The sequence below is a fragment of the Sarcophilus harrisii genome, chromosome 3 (assembly GCF_902635505.1).
Source record: "Sarcophilus harrisii chromosome 3, mSarHar1.11, whole genome shotgun sequence".
Lineage (NCBI taxonomy): Eukaryota > Metazoa > Chordata > Mammalia > Dasyuromorphia > Dasyuridae > Sarcophilus > Sarcophilus harrisii.
In genome coordinates, this window is record NC_045428.1 from 237,381,902 (window position 1) to 237,399,431 (window position 17,530).

Below are 17,530 nucleotides of genomic sequence, written 5' to 3' on the forward strand. Positions count from 1 at the left end.
TTTTTTCTAGTTGTGAATCTATGACCATTTGGTTGTACCAGACTAGCTAGCCTGTTCTGTCTAATGATGTAAGTTTTTGCTATGTGACTAGAAGTTCCATTATTGCTTGCTTTCCCTTTGTATCACTTAAACTATTTGTACCAGAAAAAGAGAAAGCTATAATTTTGTTGGGGGGGGGGGGGAGTGAGGAAATTGGGGTTAAGTGACTTGCCCAGGTTAACACAGCTAGCAAAGGTTAAGTATCTAAGGTTGGATTTAAACTCAGATCCTCCTGATTTCAGGGTTGGTGCTCTTTTCATTCAGCCATCCAGCTGCCCCCAATAATTTTATTTTATAAAAATATAATCCTATCCAAATCAGTTCCAATTGATTCATAATGAACAGAACCAGCTACACCCAGAGAAAGAACACTGGGAAATGAGTATGAATCACAACATAACATTTCCATTCTTTCTGTTATTGTTTGCTTGCATTTTTGTTTTTTCCTCTCAGGTTATTTTTACCTTCTTTCTAAATCCGATCTTCCTTGTACAACAAGATAACTGTATAAGTATGTATACATATATTGTATTTAACATACACTTTAACATATTTAACATGTATGAGACTACCTGCCATCTAGAGGAGGGGATGGAGAGAAAGAAAAGTTGAAACAGAAGTTTTTGCAAGGGTCAATGTTGAAAAATTACCCATGCATATGTTTTGTATATAAAAAGCTATAAAAAAGAAATATGATCCTATCTGATGATGACTTTTTTTTGTTTATTGGTGGATGAATCAGATTTTTCAGGAATAGCAGGAAACTGGGAACAAAAAGCATGCCTTATTATTGATAAGTGTTGAAATCTCTTCTAATTTAAAAAACAAACCAATAAATAAAATGTTGGAATCCTAGTGTCAACTCAACTTGAAACAAGGTGAAAACTCAAGGGTGATGTCAGAATCCTAGTGTTAACTCAATAGAATTGATACAGTGCTTATTGGTTCACACCTTAGAGTGAATCCTTACAAGGTGATAAGTTGCTAATACTGATAGAAACAATGCTTGTGTTCACACCTTTAGAGAGCTCATAAGTATCGAAGTACTCAATGGAGTTCACATGTTTGGGAGATTTCAGAGAGCATGCTGGGAGATATCCCACAATCCCACTCTTAGAGAAATAGCATAAATACAGTTCCCGTGAGCGACTCAAGGGAGTTTTTGGGGGAACATCGACTGGGGTTGGAGACAGACACTCTGGAAGAAAGCCTCCAAGCCCTATCTTTGAGGCAAAAGAGATTCATTAGTATCTTCTAACTTGGTGCTGGCTGGAGGCTGAAGAAAGCAGAGGCAGAAGCCAAGGACAAAGCTGCAAGATCTCTAAGAGCTTAGGCAGAGAGATAGGCCTCAACTAACCGGACTAATTTGGAAGGAGAAATAAACGTTTACATTTTTACCAGCTGGCTGCGATTTTGGAGTAATTATTTATTTCAACTGAGACTAAGGCTGTCTCCAGAAAACCTTCACAATAAAACCCATCACCACCACCACTACAATATTCCATTAAGTCATTAAGGCATGGTACCTTTTCATAAGTCAGTACTTGCCCTTGGCTGCCCATTTTAGTGTAGTTACCTGCTGAGTTTTTCAGCTTGATGCAGTGAATAGATATCCTCTGTGTCTTTGGGTGAAGTAGAAACAGGAGAACAGGTTCCAGGATGCGAGACACATCATTGAGGGAAAGGGCACGAACCAGCCAGCCTTGTGCTGCTGCACCAATGGCCTCATCAGAACAAGTCAGGCTGTCTAGTATTACAAACAAGGACCTGCAAACAAATTCTAGGAATTCAGGTGTTGTGACCAAAAAAAAAAAAAAAAAAAAAAAAATGGAAACACTACTGATCTATCCTTGTTAGAGCACCCATAAATGAAATTTCTTGCTTTCAAATTCAGGACATTTCAGTCATTCAAGTACTTTTCCTAAAGATGATCTTGACCCCAAATCACAAAAAATTAATTACTTTTCTCCAAACATTAAAAAATTCCCCTTTTGTAATTAAGAAAAAACTTACATGAAACCAATAAACTCTATGATCATATCTGATATCATTATGGTACTTTCTGTAACTCTAGTTCCTTATCTCTCTGAGGAGAAATCATCTGACTACTTTTGAAAAGTTCTGTACAGAGAAATATCAAATATCCAGTGAAATTTTTAAGCTACCAACTTACCTATCAAAGGAACGATTGTAGGATGTCACTCTGTTACTTTGGATCTCTCTTGTTAGGTGCCAGATAATGGAGAATCTAAATATTGCCTCCAACCTTGTTCCCTTGAATACAAGATAAATGGAAACAAACAGTTTGGTTCAGCCAAAGAATGCATTATTTTTCATGACTTGAGTCCTAAACAAAAAACAAATAAATGCAAGAAAACTGCCTTTCTACTAGAAGAAAATAAAATACCCATTAACTTTTTTTCTTTTTCTTGCTCATTAAAATAGAGTAGCTGCATGTGAAATGTGTATTTAGTATAATGGAAATTCTCTATCATCAAAGTTAATGCCCAGACCTATATCTAGATAGTCACAGTTCCCCTCACCCTCTCGCTCTAAGGTAATCTATGCATTTTTTCAACTGGAAATTCATTTTTTTAATGTTTAGAAGATCTAGACAGTGCCAGAAGCAGTGTGAAGCTGCTGAAATAGAGGAAACAACTGAGCTCTCGCAACTTTCTCCTCCAAATAACTTTAAAATAATTCCTCCAATTAAAGTTTGGATTCTAGAGCCAACAGGTCAGAGTGAGACATTTTTCCAGTTCAAGACAATTTAAGAGATTGGAAGAAGTTTGTGATACTATGGTAGGGGATGGTTTGAAGTACATATGGCAGTACCACTAGTGGTGGGCATTGGAAGTGACAACTGCAGCAGCTTTGGGAGCTCTCAATTCCCAAACAGTAAGGGGATCTGACAATTGATCAGTAAGAGATTACACAGGACCTCTGTATAAGCACTAGGTGCAGGACCAGACACTGTTTGGCAACTCTATTGCCTATATGCACAGTTGTAGGACAGAGTAGGGAACAGGGGCGCTGGAGACCAGTATTATTTTTGGCTCTAAGGGATCAGGAGCCTTTCCTGGGTAAGGATAAGAACACATGCCAGAAGAGCAACAACCACAGATCTCACTGGAGCATACCACCTTGGAAGCACCCCAAACTTCCAAACACTCAGAACTAGCTCTAAAAACAGCAGTGCAAAAAAGCCTGAAGCTTAGAATAATTTCTTTTCTACCTGCACCACAACAACAGAGCCAAATTTTAAGAGAAAGTCTAAAGTAATGAAATAGATTGGAAAGTAAGCAAACAATTAAAATAAAAATATATAAAAATACATTGAAGAAAATAACATCTTGAAAACCTGAATTGGCCAAATAGAAAAGGTGGCATACTACCCCACTGATGAACATAACTCCTTAAGAAGCATCATTGGATAAACGAAATAAAGGCATGAAAACTCATAAAAGAAAAAAATTCTTTAAAAATTAAACTGAGCAAGTGGAAGCTGATGATTCATGAAACATCAAGGAAGAATAAAGTCAAAAGAATGAAAAAAAAAAAGAAAACAAAATATCTCATTGGAAAAACAACTGACCTACAAAAAAGATCAAGGAGAATAATTTAAGAATTATTAGATTTCCTGAAAGCCACAATCAAAGAAAGAGCCTAGATACCATATTTTAAGAAATAGCAAAGAAAACCTATTCCAATATTCTAGAATCAGAGGATAAAATAGGAATGGAAAGAACCTACAAGTTACCTTCTCCTGAAAGAGATTCCAAAATGAAAACTTTTGGAAATATAGACAAATTCCAGAGTGCCCAGTTCAAAGAGAAAATAAAAATACTTCAAGTAGTGAGAAAGAAACTATCATCAAATCATCAAATATCATGGAATCACAGTCAATATCACATAAGATTTATCAGCTACCATGTTAAACGTGTCTCCATTTTAACCAAGCCAAGATTTAGGCTTAGAATATGATAGATAAAGAAACTAGGATTACCAGCAAAAATAACCTACCCAGAAAAATTGATTATAATTCTTCGGGAGGGGGGAATGGATATTTAATGAAATAGATAAAGACAAGGGATGAATAGAAAAATGACATTTTTTTTTTGCTTATAAATGTAAGATTTAAATCAAGCAACAACAACAACAAAAAAGAGTGAACATGAAGTAGAAATCATAAAAGACGTAATACAGTCAAACTGTTTACATTCCTACACAAGAAGATGATACATGTAACTTCTATTAACTTTATCATTCTTAGGGCAAGGGGATAAGATAAAGGAGGGATGGAAAGGGAAGGCAGAGGTAAGAAGCAAAAGAAACTTTTGGAGAGGGACACAAAGAATGATAAATGTAAGAAAATAGGATGAAGGGAAACACATAATAAGTAACTGTGAATGTTAATGGAATGAATTCACCCATACAATATTAGCAGATAGTAGAATAGATAAGAAATCAGAATTCAACAATATGCTGCTTATGTGTGAGAGAGAGACAAGACAGACAAACAGACAGAGATGGGGGGGAAGGAGAGGAAGGGAGAGGGTAAAGTAGAGGGAATTGGAGATGGAGAAAGGGGGAGGCAGAGACAGAGAGACACAGAGAGGGAGAAGTAGAGACATATTTATAGTTAAAATAGAGAGCTGGTACAGAATCTGGTGCAGAATGTTATGCTTTTGTTGAAGTAAAAAAAGGCAGTGATAGTGATCATAATATCACACTAACAAAAGCAAAAAGAGACCCAATTAAAAGTATTAAGCAGGACAAGTACATATTGTTGAAAAACAAGACTGACAGTGAAGTAATATTAATAATAAAAAAGCAAACAAAAATGGAGCAAATGAAATAGCATCCAAATTCTTTTAAAAAATTATAAGAAGAAGCAGACAGTAAAACTATTCTAGAGGGAAATTATTAACCTTCTCTTAAAGTCAGATAAATCTAACTACAAAATAAACTAGAAAGAAGTTAAGGAGAAGAATAAAATCTTAGAAAGGTTAGACAGGATTGATCTCTGAAGAAAATTAAATTGGAAAAGAAAGGAAACTTTTTCTCAGCTGTCCAGAGTAACTTCACAAACTTGTGAATTGACTATTAGGACATAAAAAAATTCACAAACAAATGCAGAGAAGAAAAAATATTAAATGTATACTTTTCAGAGCATAATGTAGCAAAACATATTTAATAAAGAGGTATGGAAGGCTTAGATGAAAAATCACTTGAAAACAAAATAATCTTATCTGAAAAAATGAGTGGGTCAAAGAACAAATCATAAAAACAATGAAAAATTTAATAAAAAATAATGACAACAATGAGACAACATACCAGAATTTGTGGGATGCAGCCAAAGCAAAATTTAGGGGGGTAAATTATATCTCTAAACACATACATCAATAAAAGAGAGAAAGAGTAGAATAATGAATTAGGTATACAACTTTTAAAACACTAGAAAAAGAATGAATTTAAAATTCCTAATTAAGCACCAAAATGAAAATCCTGAAATCAAAGGTGAAATGAATAAAATTAAAAATAAAAAACCCATTGAACTAATAAACAAAATTAAAAGCTGATTTTATTTAAAAAAAAACAGAACAAAATAACAAATAAACAACAAAACAGATAAACCATTGGTTAATTTAATTAAAAAAAAAAAGCCAAATTATCAGTATCAAAAATCAAAAGAAGTGAATACACTATTAATGAAATACACTATCAATTAAAGTAAATATTAAGTTATTTTCCCCAAATATATGTCAGTAAAACTGACAATGTAAGTGAAATGGATGAATATTTACAAAAATATAAATTGCTCAGGTTAAAAGAGGAGCAAATAGAATACTTAAATAACCTTATATTGAAAAGAAAATTGAAAAAATCCATAAATGAATTCCCTAAGAACAAATCCAAGGACCAGAAGAATTTACAAGTGAATTCTACCAAACATTTAAGGAAAAATTACTCTGTTAGTCAATATTATATAAACTATTTAGGAAAAAAAAACACTATACAATACTCTAAATTATTTGAAAAAAATTTCTTTTATGATACAAATTGATTTTGATATCTACACCAAGGAAAGCAAAAACAGAGAAAGAAAACTATAGGCTAATTTACCTAATGAATATTGCAAATGTTTTAAATAAAATGGTAGCAAGGAGATTATAGCAATATATTACAAATATCATATAATATTGACTAGGTGAGATGTACATAAAGAATGCACAACTGGTTCAGTTAGGGAAACTATAAGCATAATCGACCATTTCAATAACAAAAACAACAAATATCATATGATTTTCTCAATAGATATAAGAAAATCATTTGACAAAATGCAGTACTCATTAAAAATACTAGAGGACATAGGAATAAAGGGTGCTTTTCTTAAAATGATAAGTAGGATCTATCTAAAATCATCAGCGAACCTTATTCATATTAGGGATAAACTAGAAGCTTTACCAATAAGATCAGGGGTGACACAAGGATTATTATTCAGTAATATACCAAAATGCTTTTATAGCAAAAAATACAAAAAAAGAGGAAAAAGAAATTGAAGGAATAAATACAGGCAGTGAGAAAACAAAACTATCCCTCTTTGTGGATAATATGATAGTATACTTAAAGAACCTTAGAGAATCAACTAAAATTAATTGAAACAATTAATAACTTTAGCAAAGTTGCAGGATCTAAAATAAATCCACATAAATCATCAATTCTTCAATATATGTTACCAATAAAACCCATTAGGAACAGGTAGAAAAAGAAATTCAATTTAAAATAACTACAGATATTACAAATTACTCAGAAGTCTATCTGCCAAGACAAATCCAGAGACTATATGAACACAATTATAAAACACTTTTCACATAAAAAAAGACATATCTAAACAAGTGGGAAAATATTAATTATTCATAGGTAGACCAAACTAATATGATTAAAAATAACAATTCAGAGTCATATCAATCACACTACCAAAGAATTATTTTTTTTTTATGCAGATAGAAAAAGATCAATAATAACAAGAGAATTAATGAAAGAATTGGGAAGGAAGATGGTTTAGCAGTTCCAGATTTAAACAGTCATGAACAACTAGTGTTTATACAAAGATCTAAGCTTTTGAGACAAGAATCATTATCTGAAAAAAATTGTTGGGAAAGTTAGAAAGCAATTTGGTGGAAAGTAGGCATAGATCAATAACACTCACCACATACTAAAATAATCAAAATCAGTACATGATTTAGACATTAATGATGACATCATAAGTAAATTAGAAGAGCTTAAAAATTTTTATAGAGATGGGAAGAGTTTATGACTAAACAAGACAGAAAGGATCACAAAAAGTAAAAATGATAACTTTGATTACATGAAATTTAAAAACTTTTGCACAAGGAAACTAATGCAGCCCAAATTAGAAGCAAATCAGGAAACTAGGAAAAAAAATTTTACATCAAGTTTTTCTTTCAAAGGCTTTATTTCTCACATATATATATGGAATTGGGCCAAATTTATAAAAATAATAGCCATTTCCCAATTGATAAATGGCTAATGGATATGAATAGGCAGGTTTTAGGAAAAGAAATCAAAGTTAGTCATATAAAGAAATGTTTTAAATCACTATTGATTAGAAATTAGAAATATAGATTAGAAATCACATTTTGGAACTATATCCAAAGAGCTACCAAACTATACATACCCTCTCACTCAATAATACCACTACTAAGTTTGTACTCCACAGAAGTCAAAAAAAAAAAAGGGGGAAAGATTTTTATATATAAAAATATTTATAACAGTCCTTTTTGTGATGGCAAAGAGTTGGAAAGTGAGAGGATACCTATCAATTGGAAAATGGCTGAACATGTTGTGGTATATAATTGGGATAAAATGCTAATGTACTGTAGGAAATAATGAGCAGGGCAGTTTCAGAAAAACCTAAGAAACATATAGGATAAAAAGAAATAAGGTATTATCTGCAATCATTATAGAACCTAGTAAACCAAAGGAAAAACTATGATGAAGGGAAGGGGAAAGTTAGCAAGTAACAGGGACTTACTTTATCAGGTTCCAATAATGAATGGCAGATAATATCTTCACAAATGTTTGCAGATGGTGCGAGGCAATGAAGCCTGTAGAAGAGTTCCACACAAGCAATGTGGTGTTCCCGTGTGTCTTTGTTCAGCTGATTCCACAGTACTTGTGCCACTCTCTGTGACAAAAGAATAATTATTGAAACTTTAGTTATCTCTTTATTTTTAAAATTTTATTTTATTTTGGAACAAAACAAACATTTCCATAAGACAATACAACAAGAAAGATGATTGCACATGAAACTGCAAATCTACCATGTATATAACTTCAAATATACAACACAATTATTATGTATATTTTTACTTTTATCCCCCCAAATAATCTTTTTTAAAAAAGTTTTAAAATGTAATTTTAATAGCATATTATTTTTCCAATTACATGTGAAAATGGTTTTCAACTTCTATTTTTGTAAGATGTTGAGTTCTCACTCCTTCCCTTACCTTCCCCCTCCCTAAACTAGAAAGCCATCTAATTTAGGTTATACCTGGACATTTGTTTTTAACATATTTCCATGAGTCATGTTGGGAAAGGAAAATTAGAACAAAATAGAAAAGCCATGCGAAAAACAAAACAAAACAAAAGAAAAAAACAGGTGAAAATAGTATGTTTCAAATCATATTTAGTCTCCATAGTTCTCTCCCTGGATGTATATGGCATTTTCCATCCAAAGTTTATTGGGATTGCCTTGTATCATTGAATAGCTGAGAAGAGCTAAATCTATTGTAGTTCAATCATCACACATGATGGTGTACTGCTGGTTCTGCTTGCTTTACTTAGCATCAGTTCAAATAAATCTTTCCAGGCTTTTCTGAAATCAATCTGCTCATCATTTCTTATAGAACAATAGTATTATTCCATTACATTCATATACTATAATTTATTCAGTCATTCTTCAATTGATGTGCATCCACTCATTTTCCAATTCTTTGCCACCATAAAATGAGATCTTACTATCTCTTTAAAGAAAAAAAAGATTTAAAGAGAAAAATATTAGCTTTCACCCAAGAACATATCTATATAATATTGAGAGAGAAAAAACTATGATAAACAGGTGCTGATGACACAACTTTTAAGCATAAAGTTGAAGATTTCTGGGTGTCTACAATCTCAGTACCTTATATTTAAATCCCTATACTTCCCCAAATAGGACAGTTCATTTTGTTTCCTTCTGAGGCCATAAACTTCACCTGGATCAAAGTTAGGCCCTGGATTGAAATTAGATGTGTGTTTGTGTATTTGCAAATTCAGCACAAATATATCACTATTATCTGCAAACTACATTCCAATATTCATGCCCTTCTGGTATTATAGGTATACAGTATCAGTTTTACATGAAGACATTTTTAATGCTTTTAAAAGTCAAAGATGGCTTGTTTAAGATTTATGTAATATAAACACAACTGAAGAAAAATTCAGATTATGAATAAGATAAAATAACACTGGAAAAAATAAAGAAAAATTGAAGTATAATTTTTAAATGAATGTTTAGATGGTTCCCCCTCAAATGGTTTTTGTTTGTGATATTTTTTTAAAAAATAAATAAGTAATCCCACTTCATTTTAATCTTTTTAATGAAGCACTAAACTATTTTAATAGTATTTTATTTTTTCAAATAAATGCAAAAGTAGTTTTCAATAGTCACCTTTTCAATGTTACAAATTTTTCTCCTTCCCCAAGATAGCAAATAGTCTGACATAGGTTAAACATGGAATTCTTCTACACACATTTCCATATTTCTTAGGGGCACTAAACTATTTTATTAAAGAGAAAAAATTGTAACAACTGCTCATGTTATAACCTGGAATATGACTGGTGAAATTAGATCAATAAAATAGGAAAAATGCAAGCAGAACACAACTCTCCAAATTCTTGTATTTTTTTTCCCCTGCATTGTTCTTAGAGTTACTCCATTTAACCAGTTCCAGACCATTCTTTCCACTCTGATCTCTTCAAATGAAAGGCAGCTGACTTGCTATTTGGGGCTCTCATCATTTCTGCTGAGAAGTGGTACATATAGCAAAGTCAGAGGTGGAACTGATATTAGATAGCTGCATAGATCTGAACAGGTTATGGAGCTACAACATTAGAAATGTTAGACCAGCTAACTACCAGAGGCATTTCTGTTCTGGACTAGCAGCTGCCGAGAAACCTCAGCTGCTAGGATGATGAGGCTAGGATACTAATCCAAACATTAGCTCTTCTCTCTTTTCTCCAATTGTTTGTAGATGAGTGCCAAATCTATTACTCCTTCCCTTATTATGGGATTAATTAATCAACAAATATTTATAGTGTTTATTACATGATAGATACTGTTCTAAGCACTGAGAATACAAAGATAGGGGAGACAACATATGCAAATAAGAATATAAAAGATGAATACAGAGGATAGGGAAGATAACCTTAAGGCCAAATGACACTAGCAACTTAACACACTGCTTAACAAGCACTACTTAGTATACACTTAGTACATGTTTCTGGGCTTGATTGAAACTGGGAAGAAAAGAGAGAAGGGAAAGACCTCCAGGAGAAAATTTTAAAACTCCACTGAGTTTTAAACCAATGCTGCCCATTTTAGGAATTGCAAGTTGAGAGGGAGAGCATTTCAAGTATGAAGGAGGGCTAATGAAAAGGCAGAGTGACAGAGATGGAGTATTGTGTATGAGAAACAGCAAAAAAAAAAAAAAGTCAGTATGGCTGTATTGTAGAGTGGGAGGAGGACAACAGAGCAAAAGAGAACAGTAAAGATACAAAGAGGTCAGTTGTAAAAAGCTTTAAGTGTCAAACAAAGGACTTCATATTTATCCTAGAGGTAATAGGGAGCCTATGAAGTATATTGAGGAGTTGGTGGGGTTGTGTGGGATGTGGTCCAGCTTATGCTGAGAAAGTGATGTCCAAAAGAAGGTTATTATAATCGTTCAAGTGGGTCATAGGGATTTTTATGAAAGATGCTGCAGAGATAGAAATGACAAGATCTGGCAGCCAGCAGGGTTTGTAGCGTGAACATGACAGATGAATCAAGGATGACACTGAGATTATGAGCTAGGGTGAACAGGATGGTTCTTGATTGTAACATAGAAATTCAGAAAAAGGGGAGAGTTGGGGAGGAGTATTGTTTTGGGCATCATGAATTTGTGATGATTCTGGGTTATCAAATTCTTAAAGTCCAACAGGGAATTGTGGTATGGGATTTGAAGTCAGGAGAGAAATTAGGGCTGGATAAATAGAACTGGAAATAGAGATAGTAACTGAAGCCATGGGAGCTAATGAGATCAACATGTAAAAGAACACAAATAGAAAAGAGGAGATGATCCAGGACAGAACTTAGCGGGCAACCACAGTTAGAGGGTATAATGTGGTTGAAACTACAGCAAAAGAATCTAAGAAGGATTAGCCAAACATATTGGAGAAGAACCAAGAGAGAAAAGAGCCAAAAACAAACAAACAAATCTAGAGATAAGAAACCATATAAAAAGAAGGTGGTCTGTAGATCATATAATTCAGAGAGGTCAGGAAGGATGAAAATTAAGAAGATACCATTAGATATGGCAAATTTATGCAACTTTGGAGAGAACAGTTTCAATTGAATGATGACATTGGAAGCCAATATATGGAGGGTTAAGACTGAGGAGAGAAAATGGAGATGATAATTTGTGGGTGATATTTAAAGCCTTCAAAGAAACTACTAATTGAGTTTAACCACTGTCTACATAGGAAGAACCAAGTGTATGCACAATACTTATTTTAGACAATCATATATAGCAAGATGGGCAGTTTATGATCCAGTCATTCTGGAACTATACCCAAAGGGCTATAAAACTGTGCCTTTGATCCAGCACTGTCATTATTGCATCTGCAGGCCAAAGAGATTGTTAAAGAGGAAAAACTGTGCAAACTTCAAAAATATTTGTAGGAGCCCTTTTTGTAGTGGCAAGGAATTGGCTAATTGAGGGGATGCCCATCATTTGGGGAATGGTTGAATAAGTTGTGATACAGGAATGTAAAAGAAATGATGGAAAAGCTGATTTCAGAAAAGCCTGGAAAAGCTTTCATGAATTGATGCTGAGTGAAATAAGAAGAACCAGAAGAACATTATACATAGTAACAAGATTATGTGATGATTAACTACTTTGCTCTTTTTAGCAACATAGTGATACAATTTCTATAGACTTGGAATGGAAAATGCCAGCCTTGTCCAGAGGGAAAACTATAAAGACTGAATGTGGGTTGGAGGATACTATTTTAACTTTTTTGTCTGTTTGTTTGCTTTTTCTTTCTTATGGTTTTCCCCTTTTGTTCTGATTTTTCTTTCACAGCATGACAAATATGGAAATGTTTAAAATGATTGTACATGTATAACCTATATCAGATTGCTTGCTGTCTTGGTGGGGGAGATAAAGGTGGAAGGGGAAAAAAATTTGGATCTCAAAATCTTACAAAAGTGAATGCTGAAAATAACGGGTTTGGTCATGTATACTTATATTGTATTTAATTTATACTTTAATATATTTAACATGTAGTGGTCATCCTGCCATCTAAGGGAAAGGGTGGGGGGAGGGGAAAAATTGAAACAAAAGGTTTGGCAATTGTCAATGCTGTAAAATTACCCATGCATATAACTTGTAAATAAAAAGGTATTTTAAAAAAAGAAGATAATAATCTAATAAGGAAGTTATGACGTGTATACAAATGGGTATTCATTTTAAGTATAATGTTCTCATAACTGATAGAATAAAGAACTAAGTATTCTATATTTTAAAAAAAGTGAATGCTGAGATAACTGTATGGAGATGTATACATATATTGGGTTTAACATATATTTTAACATGTATTGGAATACTTGCCATCTAGGGGAGGAGGGTGGGGGAAAAGAGGGGAAAATTTGGAACAGAAGGTTTTGTAAGAGTCAGTGTTGAAAAATTACCTATGTATATGTTTTGTAAATAAAAAGCTATTTTAAAAAGTGAATGCTTAAAATTATCTTTACATATAATTAGAAAAATAAAATACTACAGAGAGGAAAAAACTCACAAAGAAAAAAGATGGATAGTTTACAATCCCTCAGTATACACATTTTAAATAGCTACTGCAAATGGAGACTAACCAGGCCCTTGAAATGAACAAGAAAAGTCAAGCAGGGTTAGACCGAAGTTGGCAAACAATGTACTTTTTCAATCTCTTTGATTCTTTTTGAAATCGATCAACATGCATTTTTAAGTGCCTGCTATATGTCTATACTATGCTAAAACAAAGGACCATCTTTTTTTTTATTATTATTAAAGCTTTTTGGTTTCAGAACTTATGCATAGATAATTTTCAACATTCACCTTTTAAAACCTTGTTTTTCAATTTTTTTTCCCTTCTTCCCCTCACCTCCTCCTCTAGATGGTAAGTAATTCAATATATATGTTAAACATATGCAGCTCTTTAAATTAAAATAAATAAACCTTACTCTATTTAAAAAAAACTTTAAAGGAAAGGGATCTCATAATTGTGATGATTCCTGTATTTTAAAAATTCACTTGTTAAGTTATTTTTTTTTTTTAGGTCAAACTCAAAATCTTTAATGGTGTAGCTTGAAGCTTATTTCTCTTATTAGTTCCTCAGGGAGAAAAAAAGAGAACAAAGAAATAGAAAATTGTCCTTTGTATAATAAACTTTAAGTATGATAATTAATAAGCTTTGGCTTACCCAAGCTAAGTAATTTCAAATCCTTTAACTTTTCTTTAGGGGTCACATTTTTATTTTTTTAAAGGAAGTTTCAAGGATTCTTTTTGTTTTTCTGTCACAGTAATTTCAGGATATAACTCCTCTAAAGACCAAATAAGCCCTCTCTTCCAAAAAGAAAAAAAATCTAAGCAATACCTACAAACATAATGACTTTGATAGTTTTATGTGACATTTAATCCAATAGCCTTGGCCTTTTTAGTGAAATCTCAATCTTTTTTAAAATCTTCAGTTGCGAAATTCTCATTGTAGTTTGAACTCACTTCATGAATGATACTATTTTCACAACAAAAGCAACAATTTCTTTGAATGAACAGGCTGGAAAAATACTATACCAAATTGCATTTTTCCAGCCTGTTCATTGTGATATAAGTGATATACCAAATTGAAATGTACCTGATAGAAGTCTGTTTTCTTTGCAATGACTTTTAACACTCCTGGAACAATGGGAGGAACTGTTACCATCTGTAACTTTCCAAAAAACTGGTTATGTCCAGAGATTTTACTCCGTTTCATCCTATCTTCACACACAAGTGCCAGTGATTGAGAATGGTTTATCATCTCAAGCAGGGTAAAGATGGACATATTCTGAATATGGCAGTTATTTACACAGCAGCAGATAGTCATGAGAGATTTAAGCCACAAGGGGAAGCTAGAATCACATTCTCCAGAAAAGGAAGACAATATAAAAAAGACCAAAAAAAAAAAAGTACATTAATTTTTTTGGATTTCATAGCAGTTAAAACTAACATCAGGCAAACATTCAAAGTTTAGAGATAGCTAAGATGCTACCCTGAAATTTTATTTGGTCAATAGATTTGATACCTCTAGGGTGACAGCAATTTGCAATATATATGCTAGGTTCAAAGAGATGTAGATATGTTACACATAAATGCTCAGCAGGATGGCACAGTGGATAGAAAGTTGCCCTTAGAGAATCAAGACATTTTAAGTCTGATTCTCATACTTAATGGCTATGTAACTAGTGAGAGGAATTTCCACACCATTGGATTTCTGTAGCCATAAAATCATATTTATATCTATGAATATATGTATGCACATATTTGTATACATATATTTATACGTACATAAATACATATAAACTGCACCCCCCAAAACATAAGCAAAATATTGTCACAGCATATAAAAATTTTAAAAACTCAGAAACTGTGACTCTCTAGAATTACAAGAAGCAACATAGTATATATCTGAAAGAGTTTTGAACTTGTACCACGTCTTTCATTCTTGGTTTCAACATGCTAACTACATTCAGATTCTAATTAGTCCTTTGAGGGTAAGCAACTTCTCTTAGCTTTAATTTTCTCATATGGGAAAACAATATGTATACTTTTTGCTCCATGGAATTATTATAAGGAAAGTATTGTAATATTAAGACTATATTAACGTGGAATATTATTACTTGATCATGCAATTACATTTAATTCTCTTCATTCATTCCTGTAAGTACATTAATTGAGTGGAAGATTCTTCCCCATGGCCACTGCCAGATTCTCCCCTTATCTCCATCACTTAGTACCTTTCCTTCTGTAAGATTCATACTATTCATTTCTATCACTCAATACAGATCATGTAAGCTGTTGTGTACAGACCTCCAGGTAACTTCTTTTACTTTCTCAACAAGTTCAGCACCTGGTGCACAATTTTCTACCCTCCTTAACTTCTAGGTCTTCTCTCCTGGTCTAGCCACTCTCTTCTTTTCCTTGTCTTGATCTCTTGATGAACCAATTCAATTCTATACTCTGCTCTTCAATCTCTCACATCCCCTTAAAACTTCATTAATTGTGTCCTGCCAGCTCTCAGCTTTAAATCATGCTCACAAATCTTCCACTCTCACTCCTACATATGAACAAAGGTCGAGAAAAATTATGCAACTGTTTTGACTGGGTCCACTCCAGTTTTATGTTACACAATCTCAATTGGGCTCCTCGGCAATTTTACTAAACTTCCCTCATCAACTTCTTATCCCATTATTCACAGCCCATTCTTCTAAACCTTTTCATCTCTCTTTCTCTACCTTCTCATCTAAGAAACACTTTCTCTCACACTTTTCCTTTACCCTACAAGTTGGATTCTGATCTCATCATTCCACTCAAACTGCTCCCCAAAGTTATGAGTGATCTCTTAAATGCCTAAATCAATTGCCTTTTCTCAATCTTCATTGTTCTTGATTTCTCAGTAGCCTTTGACAATGTTTATCACCCTCTTCTCCTTAATACTTTTTTCTCTCAGGAGACCATTCACTCCTGGATCTCCTTCAGGCTATTCAGATACTTTTCTGGATTCTCATCTGGATCCCATTCGATACTTCTATACTTCAGGGTTTTCTGTTTTTTTTTTTTTTTTTTTTTTTTAACTGAGCCTTCTTTCCTTCCTCTATACTACATGACCTCTTTAGATCCCATAATTTAATTACAGTTTCTATCCTAATGATTCTCAAATCTACATACTCTGTCTCTTGCTCTATTCTTGCATCTCTAGTTGCCTTTGAGACATCTTGAATTGTAGGTCCAGTAAACATCTTAAACACAACATATCCAAAACTAAACTCATTATCTTTCCCCCTAAAGCTTCTATCTACTCCTACCTTCCTGATTAATGTGAAGGTTAGAACCATTCTCCTGATTTTTTCAGGCTCAAAATCTAGGTGTCAAATGCAACTTGTCAATATCTTTTATTCTTACTTCCTTCTAGAATCAGTTTCCAATGTTTATCCACTTCACCTTTGTAACTTCTCTGGAATATAATCCACTTCTCTTTCCTCACACTGGCATAATTATTTTGCAGATGCTTATCACATCATGCCTGGATTACTGCAATAGCTTACTCATAAGTGCCTGCCTCAGATCTCTTTCTACTCCAATCTATTTTTCATTAAACCAACAAAATGATTTCCCTAAAGCTTAGGTCTGACACTATCAGCTCCTTCTCAAATTCCAGTGACTCCCTATTGCCTCCTGGGATAAAAGACAAAATGCTTGTTTAGCATTCAAAGCCCTTTATAATCTAGCACCCTCCTAACTTTCCAGTTTTCTTATGCTCCTTGCCATGTACTCTTTAACCCAGAAAAACTGGCCTCTTTGCTATTCTAGAATAAGACATTTCTTCTCCCAACTTTGGACATTTTCTTTAGCTGTTCCCCATGCCTGAAATGCTCTCTTTCCTCACCTCTGCTGCCTAGTTTCACTTATCTTCAAGCCCCAACTAAAGTCTCATCTTCTACAGGAAACCTTTCCCAACTCCTCTTAATCCTAGTGCCTTCCACCTTTTATAATTTCCTATTTATCTTATATATAGTTTGTTTGTAAATATCTATTTATTTCTTCTTGTTAGACTGTGCACTCCTTGAGTGTAACAGCTGGTTTTTGCCTCTTTTTTATGTGCTCAGTACAGTGCTGGCACATAGTACACACTTAATAAATATATTTTAACTAATTGACTTAGAACAAGTCATTTAACCTCTCTCAATATCAGTTTCCTCATCTATAAAGTAAAAGCTAATAAAGAATCTGCCTCACAAAAAAGATTATGAGACTCACATGAGATAATATATATGAAATATTTTGTAAACCTTAGAATTCTAAAAAATGTTATTATTCAATAGTGAACTTATTTCTACAAATTATTTTAAAAGGGTCAGCTAGGTGGTACAGTG

General features: G+C 33.2%; 1 protein-coding gene across 2 annotated transcripts in view; it reads right to left on the reverse strand.

Moving 5' to 3' along the window:
• Nucleotides 1–17,530, reverse strand: part of DOP1B (DOP1 leucine zipper like protein B) — a 132,985-nt gene that overhangs the window by 41,293 nt on the left and 74,162 nt on the right. For both annotated transcript variants that reach the window (XM_031959242.1, XM_031959241.1), the window contains exons 15-18: nt 14,254–14,522; nt 8,099–8,251; nt 2,213–2,313; nt 1,616–1,806 (exon numbers count right to left, since the gene is read on the reverse strand). In XM_031959242.1, coding sequence (XP_031815102.1) covers nt 1,616–1,806; nt 2,213–2,313; nt 8,099–8,251; nt 14,254–14,522 — 714 coding nt within the window. The remainder of the gene's footprint in view (nt 1–1,615; nt 1,807–2,212; nt 2,314–8,098; nt 8,252–14,253; nt 14,523–17,530) is intronic.